This window comes from Orycteropus afer, unplaced genomic scaffold (genome assembly GCF_000298275.1).
Source record: "Orycteropus afer afer isolate SDZICR_OR568_19922 unplaced genomic scaffold, OryAfe1.0 scaffold00042, whole genome shotgun sequence".
Classification (NCBI taxonomy): Eukaryota; Metazoa; Chordata; class Mammalia; order Tubulidentata; family Orycteropodidae; genus Orycteropus; species Orycteropus afer.
In genome coordinates, this window is record NW_006921629.1 from 12041907 (window position 1) to 12052912 (window position 11006).

Sequence of the window (11006 nt, forward strand, 5' to 3'; positions counted from 1 at the left end):
CATAGCGACCCCTCCTTGGGTTTTCGAGGCAGTATCACTACAGAAGTAGATTGCCCAACCTTCCTTCTGAGGAGTGGCTGGTGGGTTTGAACTGCCAGCTTTCTGGGTAGCAATCAAATGCCTTAGGCACTATGTGTATTAACCATTTGCACTACCCAAGGACACCTATTCTGATTTTGACGCTGATATTTTCATTCATTCATCTTTCTTTTCACAAATACTTACTCACTTTACATGACCAATGGTGTGTTAAGTCAGCACCTGTCCTCAAAGTAGGGGTGATTAAACATAATAGAATTGACATCTCAGTTGTGATTTATATCCTTCAAATCACGAGCTAATGTGATCCTCTCAAGCCTGTGACAGACAAAAAAACAAAACAAAACAAAAACAAAAACACAAAACTGAATGCCATCGAGTTGGATCCTACTCATAGCGACCCCTTCTTGGTTTCCAAGGAGCTGTCACTACAGAAGTAGATTGCCCGGTATTCCTTCCGAGGAGTGGCTGGTGGGTGTGAACCGCCGGCCTCCTGGTTAGCAGTCAAATGCGTTAGGCACTACACTACCAAAGCTCTCATGACAGACATTATCCTAATATGTAGATGTGGCAGCCAAAGCTCAGCCTTTCTCAAGTTTCCACTGCTAGTCAACAGCATACCAGGAACGAGAACCTAATATTCTTGAGTTGCCAAAAGGAGCAATAAGGTGTATAAAGTGATAATTTCAATAAGATGTTTCATCAAATTGTAATAATTTGCTTAGAATACAAATTTTCTGGTTGGAAAGAGCAATGAGAGTTTCTTGAAGGGGAATGAAAATGGGGCTGGTCTTTTATGTACAATTGCCCTCTCTAATGTTTGACCTCACGTGATTATGAGGAAGGAGCTCAGGTAGCATAGTGCCTAAGGCACTTGACTGCTAACCCACCAGCCACTCCTCAGAAGGAAGGTTGGTCAATCTACTTCCGTAGTGATACTGCCTCAGAAACCCAAGGAGGGGTTGCTATGAGTCGGGGCCGACTTGATGGCACATAACAACAACAACAACAACAACAACAACAACAACGTTTGACCTCACGTGATTATGAGGAAATTCTCTTGCTGAAGAGTTTCCCCAAGGCAGCTTTCATGTCTCTGTTCCTCATACTATAGATGAAAGGATTTAACATTGGTGTTACTGCCATGTACATCACAGTTATCACTGCATCCTTTAGGCTGTAACTGGTCAGAGGTCGGAAGTACATGCCCATCACTGTCCCATAATACAAAGAAACAACTGTGAGGTGGGAGCCACAGGTTGAGAAGGCTTTGAGCATGCCCTTGGTAGATGGAACTTGTAGAACTGTGGAAAACACCCGAATATAGGAGATAATGATGCATATTAATGGTACAGAGAAAACACCAACCCCTACGTACATCATTTTCACATTAAAGTGGATGTCTGAACAGGACAACTTGAGCAAAGGGGTAATGTCACAGTAAAAGTTGGCCACTTCGTGGTTGCCACAGAAGGACAGACTAGCTGTGAGCAGAGTGTGGGGAAGGGCATTGGCATTTCCAATCACCCAAGACCCAACAACCAGCAGGATACAAGACTTTGGGCTCATAATTGTTGTGTAATGGAGAGGTCGATTGATGGCCACAGCACGATCATAAGCCATTGCAGCCAAGATATAGCTATCTGTGTTACCCAACGCAATCATGAAATACATCTGTGTTAGGCATCCCCCAAAGGAGATGGCTTTGCAGCTCAAAAAGTGATTTGCCAGCATCTTAGGGACAGTTACAGACGAGAAGAGAATGTCAACAAAGGAGAGATTGGCGAGGAAAAAGTACATGGGGTTGTGAAGGTGAGCATCAGAGTGTATGGCCAAGATGATGAGCAGGTTTCCAATGAGTGTAATGGGGTAAATAAACAGGAAAAGGATGAAGAAGACATCTTCCTGCTGTTGCTGATCACTAATTCCAAGGAGGATGAAATTCAGGGTAGAGGACTGGTTTTCTTCCCTCATGGCTCCTTCAGCATGAAAGGGAAAAGAGTCCAGAATTACTAATGAAGTTACTCTGTGTAATAATCTTCCTTGTCTACGACCACTTTTGACTCCAGAGGTCAACTCTCTTCCCACCTGGGTTTATTAAATTCAGAGAGAGCCCATATTTTGGGCAAAAAAAAATCCCTGTTGGTCAGTGGGACTAATTGTTAGTCACTCCTGGATGCTTCTATCTAGGTAATGAGCAGTTTGTGAGTCAGAGATGCTCATCCCCACCAACCCAACAGCACCACCACCCCAAAACCCAGTATTTAGTCATTTAACAAATAATAAATTTTCGTATTCCATTTTGCTATAAAATTTGTGTTGGGCCTTGTGGAAAATCACCAAATCAGAGAAAAATACATTATAGTCACTCATTTATTCAACATATAGTTATTAAGCATGCCATGTGTGACAGGCACTGTGCTGGAGATAAGAAGATGAATTAAGACATACTCCGTGTGCTCAACCTTATAACTTAATGGAGAAGCCAGAATCACATGTTAATTTTATTACACATGACAGTGAAAGCCCAGCATTTTGGAATCTTTGCCAAAACATTCCAGTGACAAGGGTATGTCAGTGGAAGTACTGCTCTGGACAATTAGGAACTGGTCCACTGACCAAACTCAGAATGAGCCAGAGCTCTATGTAGGTGTCAGGCAATTGTAAATCACAAGGACCATGGAGTATTCGCCTAACAAAAAAAGTCTTATGAATTATTCACCCTCCTAGTGTCCCATTTTCAAAGTACACTTTTGCCATCTCCTTTGATGGGTTTTATCTCTTTCCCAAACCCTTAATTATCTGTCATCACAGTGCTTTTCTCCTTGATTCTCTCTTTTCTTATTTATTATTTCTTTTGGTGACTCTTCCAGCTCCACAGAGGCTCCAGCTACCACATTGCCAATGACTCTTAGGCCTCCATCTGTCGACTTGCTTTCTTTTTCCCATATATCCAGGTTCAGTCATCCTTCCAACATGTCTGATCAAACCCAGTTCTCTGTTCAAGTAATCTAAGTAGATTGCAAGCTTTTTTGAGGAGGAAAACCACATTTTGTTTATTTTGATATCTCCCAGAGAGATTATTGTGGGTTATTTTTCATTGTTTATACCAGTAAATTTGAACTCTTGAGTTAAATCTAGGTTTATTCCAATGGGTTATCCATATGTGGGTTGCTCAGAGGCACTCTCACCCAGTTTTCCCCCACCTTTACATATGGTCTTGATTCTTCATTTAAAATAATTCTTACAAATCTACTTTTCTATTATAGTCTCAGTGCTTTAGCTCAGACTATCATCATTTTCTACCTGAAATACTATAATGCTTTCTGCTTGTACAGTTTCCCTTCTCTTTGATCCATCTTGCACTCTAAGATCATAGGAACTGTGGCAGAGATTAGTAGTTGCTTACATAAATCTATGTTATTAAGGCATATGACTACTAGCCAGAAGGCTGGTGGTTCAAACCCACCAGCCACTCCTTGGAAGAAAGGTTGAGCAATCTACTTCTGTAGTGATACCGCCTCGAAAACTCAAGGAGGGGTTGCTGTGAGTCAGATCCAACTCCAGGGCAGTGAGTTTGGTTTGGTTTTTGGTTCTCTTCTCCCTGGACACTCAGCTAGACTACATATCCTAGCCTCCCTTGCAGTGAAGTGTGGTCATGTGACTCAGTTCTAGCCAATTCAATTCTGAGCATCCTCCATACACTTGTCTTCTGATGTGTTGTTATTATGTGCTGTCAAGTTGGACCCAACTAATAGCGACCCCTCTTTGGGTTTCTGAGGCAGTATCACTACAGAGTAGATTGCCCAACCTTCCTTCTGAGGAGTGGCTGGTGGGTTTGAACCACCAGTCTTCTGGTTAGCAGTCAAGTGCCTTAGGCACTATGCTACCAGAGCTTATAGCTGATGTATATGGCAAAAAGCTGAATGGGATGGTGGGACAGACCTGTGTTCCCTTTTTTTTGCATATCCTCAAGAGCTGCTTGTCATGGAAAACAACTACTCGGACTGTTAGATAGGAGAGAAATAAGCTTTTATTTTGTTTAAACCACTATACATTTTGCTATCTATTTGTTACTGTGGTCTAGGCTATCCTAAGTAATTATATAATTTTTCTAAAGAGACCTCTACTCAGTAATTTCTTCCATCTATACTTAATTCAATTACCAATTCTTTCTTGATGCAGGTCTAATTATCTTTCCCCAAAATGTGATGTGCTTTCTTATCTCTGAATCTAAAGGAGTTTGGTTTCTCCTCCTGAAATGCTCTTTTCCATCTTCATTCAGAATCATACATAATATTTCAGGGTTGGAAAAGTTCAGTAAAGCTGGGGGGCTCGGAGAGGATGGTTAACTCATATGGTACAGAAGCATAAGATTTCAGAGGTGGAGCTTGTGGCCACATAATAGACTAAACTGATGTCTATAGATCTCACTCTTATTAAAGCACATAGAAATTCTAGATAAATTATGAAAATAAAAAACATGCAGACAGCCAAACTTAAAAGAAGGAAATGGGAATACTTAGGTATGGAAATAAAGAGAAAGCTTAGTGCAAGAGTTGCAAGCCATGGCTGATGCTATTGTGGCCCCTTGGGGTTTCCAATCAGGAAATAGGCCCAAAGGGCTAGCATTGGGATGTTAATATCTGTTTGTTATAGGAGATCCCTGCGAAGCAAGGGAGCTTAATTTGTGGCCTGTGCAAAAAACACTTGTTACTCTGCTTGTGAAAAGAGCTTTACAAATTATTTTGCCATAAAAAGATTGAAAAGGAAAAAGCAAAGTGTATAAGATTGACAGAAGAGATCTTTATCTACCGAGGAAATCCAAGGGATTCTAAAGATAAACTAAAGAGTTCTGTAAATTTGTTGGATATAAATTAATATTTTAAAACTTAATACTGTTCTATACTATCCTATACTTAAGTAACAATAAATAAGTAAACATAATTTTTAAAAAGACCCCCTCCCATTTCAACAGCAATGGCAATTTTAAGGAATGTAGAAATAATTCTACTGTAAGAGGTCCAAGACAAGTAAAAATAAATTATAAAACTTTATTGAAGGACAAAAGGATTGCCTAAATACATGGGGAGATGTGTAATGCTAATAGATAGAAAGACTTAGTGTGGTCAAAATGTCAGTTATCACCCATTTAATCTTTGAATTTGATGCAATTCTAATAAAAGCATTTTTTTTTTTTTAAATAGAGCTTTACAGTCTGATCATGCAGAAGAATAGAGAGCCGAGAGTAGATAGGACAATTTGAGGAAAAGAAATGAGAGAGGACTTGTCCCATCAGGCATTAAAATAATTTATTATAGCTTTAGCTGTGGCAATTCAAACAGTGTAGTAGTACTGATGTAAACCCAAAACCAAACCCACTGCTGTGGAGTTGCTTCCAACTCAGAGCGCCTTGTAGGACAGAGTAGGACTTCACCACAGAGTTTCCAAGGCTGTAATTTTTATAGAAACAGACCGCCACATCTTTCTCCTATGCAGGAGCAGGTGGCTTCAAATGGCCAACTTTTGGTTAGCAGCCAAGTGCTTTAACCACTTCACCACCAGGACTCTCAGTACTGGTGACAACTGGACTTAAGTAACTGATGAGCAATGAGACAACTGGATACCCATACAGAAGAATAATATAGAGAAATAATTCCCAAAGGATTAATTGTGAAGAGCAAAACCCAAATATTTTAGGGGAAAAAAAAAGGAAAAATGTCTATATCAGGGTAGGGATCGATCTTAAATTAGACACAAAATGCACAAAACATAAGTGAAAAATTTGACAACATTAAAATAAAAAAATATTGTCATGAAAAAGACACCACAGAGTAATGGGAAAGAAACATCATGGACTGGAAAGAGAAAATTGCTGCATGCGTAATCAAGAAATGATTAGTATTCAGAATACACAAGAGTTCTACACACTTTAAAAAAAGAAAGAAAGAAAAAGACCACAAATCTTTCAGTAGGAAATGATGTGCAAAAGACTTGAATAGATAAGTCACAGAAGAGGATACTGGTTTGATCAATAAAGAAAAGAAAAGACACTCAAAGTCACTTGTAAAGAGAAATGCAAAATGACTCAAAATTCAATGGAATACCTTTCATCCCGGAACAAGGGTGAAAATCTGACAATTTTACGTGTTAGGGAAAATGGGAATTTTTATGCCCACTGACATGTTATTTATATAACCACTTTGGAAAACAATTAGGTAATCTCTAGTAAAGCTAAAAAAATTTCCCCATATCTAAGGCAATCTCTTGAAACCTTTGCGGCTTTGCTCAACTCACCACAACTCCCTCCACCAAACTCTTCCAGACACCTGGGTGTTACTTCCTCTTCACTGAGAATGTTAAACTCCCAGCAAAATGATTCCTCAACATTCTCCCCTGCACATCATCCAGACACATACTTCATCCTGTTCTTTTTCTCCCAAGATTCAAAATAAAACTCTATATATGTGCCCTCATTTGTATTCCTTTCTGTTTCTTCAGCAATATTGCTTCAACAATCATTTCAGCCACTATGTTTTCTCTCTCCAATATTTACTTCAACATTGCTCTTTTCCATTAACCAAAAAACAAATTATAGCCTCTTTAGTCATTAAATAAGGTGCTCTGGTGGTGTAGTGGGTAAGACATTTGGTTACTAACCATAAGGTCAGCAGTTCAAACCCACCAGCTGCTTTGTGGAAGGAATAGGAAGCACTCGACTTACGAAAAGATTTACAGCCTTGGAAACCCAATAGGGTTATCCATGAGTCAGAATCTCCTCCATGGCAGTGGGTTTGGTTTTTGGTTTCAGTCATTCAATAAGGAGTCTCAGGTGGAACAAACAGTTAAGTGCTAGGCTACTAATTCAAAGAGGGACGGTTGAAACCCTCCCAGAGGCACCTCAGAAAAGGCCTGGCAATCTGCTTCTGAAAGGTCATAGCCATGAAACCCTGCCGAGTGCAGCTCTGCTCTGAAACGTGGGGTTGCCGTGAGTTAGCACAGACACCATGGCAACTAGTTAGCCATTGAATGAATCTTCTAACCCTTTTTTAGCTACTACCCCATTTCTTATCTCTAGCCTTCCTTTCTCAGCTAGCCTTCTTTACAGAGAATTCTGCTTACTGGATCCAAATATATTTATAAAATGCAAATGCAATTGTGTCTGTCTCTAAAATCATTCCTTGTTTGTCTCTTAATAGTGAAGTCCTAGTTCCTTATCATCTCGGAAGGAAGATGGGGCAACCTACTTCCGTAGTAATACTGCCTCGGAAACCCAAGGAGGGGTCGCTATGAGTCAGGTCTGACTCACGGCACATAACAACAACAACAACAGTTCCTTATCATGGAGAAAAACTCAAAGATAAAGAGTTCAGACAATGGAGTATAAAGTCAGGTGAAAGTATGTTGTCCATCTCTATCAGGAGCAAAGGGTACAGGCAGGGGAGAAGGAAGAAATCAGCCTGGAGGACGAGGTTGGGTCTAAATTTTAGAGGATTTTGAATGAAAGCAAAGACTTTGCACATGATTTGTCAGCTGCTAAGAGTTCATATATTGGATGTGAGTTTCATTAGCCCTTTTCTGGTAATAGAGATATGCAACTTTTAATGCAAGCATTTGGACATAGAAAATAAATGATTGATCACTAGGACAACATCTTGGAGTGACAGTCTGGTGCAAGGACAACTAGAAGTTTATTTATTTATTTTTTAAATGTATGTTTCTACACACACACACACAAACACACTCACAAAATTACTTCAGGAGTACAATTTAGAACTGAGAAACCAAATCAGAACTACAACTTACTGATCCAGTTTTCATGGCCTAGAGACTAAGAATTGTCAGAATCTAAAGCCTTGTGTTGTCTGTCCTTGGGTTCGTTATTATGTGTTGATGCTGGATTGTATATGGAGGAGGGAAAGCAGGATGCTGTGCCTTGTGTTTATCCCCATCTCTGCCCTCTTGGAGAACGTGAGTCTGGAGTTGGGCCAGAATTCTAGTCCTAGTTTTGCTGGTACTGCTGTTAGATTAGGCAGTTCATTCCAGCATTTTTTTTTTTTTTTCATCTGGTAGGAACTCTGGTGGTATAGTGCCTAAGGCATTTGACTGCTAACCAGAAGGCTGGCGGTTCAAACCCACCAGCCACAGCTCTGAAGGAAGATGGGGCAATCTACTTCTGTAGTGATACTGCCTCGGAAACCCAAGGAGGGGTCGCTATGAGTCGGATCGATGCCAGTGAGCAGAAGGATAAAAATGACATAAGAGTTCTACTTACCTCTTGGAGCTTTGTCAGCATCAATGGAGATACTACATGAAATGCAGTTGCTGGCACATAAGTGCTTACTGAAAAGCTAGCTATCCCTCCATGTCATAAAAACTGTTTTCTTCAACATCCACAGTCCTATAAGAGGATTCTTGTAGTGCTGAGCTAGATGCTATTGCAAAGGGTATTAGCTCTGTAGCCTTCACACACCTTTCACAAATGGAAATTTTATAGTCAGGTGGTCTAGGTCCTTTCAGCAATGCTTTTTGGGAACATGGTGGATAAAGAATAAGTAGAGGGTCTGGAGAGCAGGTTCCTGGTCATTGGTTCCTGAGGTGGAGGAGACAGGTTCAGGCTGGTGTGGAAGCAGGAGCCCTGAGCTTTCCAATCTTGGAGAAGAAGGGATGGATACAGCCTGTGGGGCTAGAATTGTCCTGAATGGACCCTGAAGATAAGTCCTCTAGTTTTCTCCTCAAGGAAGCAGCATGGATCAAAGCATTAGAGACAATTCAGAATTATTCACTAGGTTATAAAGGCTCTTAAAACACAATTCCCCCAGGTCTTCAATCAGGCCAAAGGCAGAGTAATTGTTAAAACTCATTTACACACTTTTTCAGCTGTGCCCTGAGGGGACACAGTGCTCCCAAGAGTAATTGTTTCCAGAGTTCTTAACCAGGAGGAAGGATTGGTGAGAAAGTTTTCAAGAGGGTATGTCTGCAGGGTTCAAACTCTGAGGTGAGCTCTTCTAGGATCTTTGTAGGAGTATGAGTTCCTGTCTTCTGTGGTTTGGCACAGTCTTGGAGCCATCTCTTTGGAACTACAAGGACTATGGTACAATTGAACTCGTGGTTTTTCTTCTGTCCTGTGATGAGGTGAATTACTTAATATGACTCTTCTAGCCATAATTTTTGATATTCCCACCAAATGACTGGGTAGGGTGATGCAAATGTGAGGTGCTTGTGGCCCACCAAAGGGATTGGATAGCTTGCTAATAATGTAAATAAGATGCATGGCAGCCTTGTAGGGGTGAGACCATGCAAATAAGGTACATGGAACCCTAATGTGGGGATTGGTCAATTTCGTCATCCTGCTAGGCTTAAAATGAGCCATTCCAGAGGTGGAAAGGGAAGACTACCACCAAGAAAGGAGAGCCAGGAGTGGAGCAAGTCTTTTGGACCCCAGAGCCTTACATTAAACCTCTTTCATCCAGGAAACAGAGGGCTGTGACACTGGAGGTGCTGAGAAGCAAAGACAGAGAAGCAGTGATGGCAGATGTAGCAGAATCAACAGACTGTCATGAGACAGAGCATTAGGCTTTCTGGCCCACAGAGTGAGAAAGCTGAGTGCCTTTGGGCAGGAGGCTTGCTGGTAGAGTGGGGTGCCTCTGAGCTTTTATCATGGAGCTAGGAGTGCTGACCCACAGAGCAAGAAAGCTGCTGTCTTCAGGCTAAGGCTTACTGGGAGAGTGGGATGCTTCTCTGGGCACATATCAGCAGAGCTAAAAGAGCTTTGTAACACTTGCCCAAGCAGGACAGAGGTAAGGCCTTTGTAATACTTGCCCTAGCAAGCTTGAGGGCCAGAGAAAGATCTGCAGTCAGACACGGTTCAAGGGAGGCTGTCCTGATCAAATAACTGTATCTTGAGCATTCTTGATTCTGAATTGTAACCTGTTACTTCCATACTAAACCCCATAATCATGAGTGTTGTCTGTGAGTTCTGTGTGGCCATTGCAATGAATTATTGAATCCAGCAGAGAAGTACAGAGTGCTGTGGGAGGGATGGTTGTTGTCAGAACTGGTAAAAACTTTGGAGGGTGGACACATATCTGACTTCTGCCTCGTAGGAATCAGCCTTGGGCTGTTGGTATTGATGTTTATCCTCCTTTCTTCTTGTGAAGTTAGAGGGAGTCAGGTGACGCCCCCATGCCGTTTTTGCATAATCTATGTTGAAGATTTTCTGGTGTTCAGTGTGGCAAAGAAAAATAATTATACTTCATCTTTGCTCTACAATCTGACACAAGGAGAATTGTTGTTGTTATGTGCTGTCGAGTTGGACCCGACTCATAGTGACCCCTCCTTTGGTTTCCGAGGCGGTATCACTACGGAAGTAGATTGCCAACCTTCCTTCCGAGGAGTAGCCGGTGGGTTTGAAATGCCAGCCTTCTGGTTAGCAGTCAAGTGCCTTAGGCACTATGATACCAGAGGAGAGTTAGAGAGGTAGTTATACTTTCCATTGTTCAGTATGCTGGTAGTAGGTATCCTGAGTTTTCAGATAGATGCATAAATGTGTAGCTTTCATACCAGCCTTGACTGGTGGTTATTATCCCATGGTTTACTATGTCCTGTGATAGAGACATCACCGCCTTTTTGTAGAAGACCATGGTGAAGACAGTGAGTTCTGGTTGGGATTGAATCCTGGCTCTGCCGCTTACAGACTGTATGACCTTGGAGAGTTATTTAACTTAATTACTCATCTGCAAAATGGGAATAACAATAATAATAAATAATAACAATAACATCTGCATAAAGTTGTTATACTGATAACATGATAATATCTGAATAGTTCTTAAAATAAGGTCTGATACATAGTTAACTCACTGCCATTGAGTCAATTCCATCCATTGCAACCCCTCCTAGGGTTTCCGAGGCAGTATCACTATGAAAGTAGATTGCCCAATCTTCCTGCTGAGGAGTGGCTGGTTGGT

The 11006-nt window shown here is 41.1% G+C and overlaps 1 protein-coding gene across 1 annotated transcript in view; it reads right to left on the minus strand.

Moving 5' to 3' along the window:
- The window catches only part of LOC103194107 (olfactory receptor 1A1), a 3444-nt gene extending 1431 nt beyond the window's left edge, over window positions 1–2013 (minus strand). Inside the window, exon 1 of the mRNA XM_007937462.2 lies at window positions 1103–2013. Within this exon, the coding sequence (XP_007935653.2) occupies window positions 1103–2013 (911 nt within the window). The remainder of the gene's footprint in view (window positions 1–1102) is intronic.
- Window positions 2014–11006: the final 8993 nt, after the last annotated feature.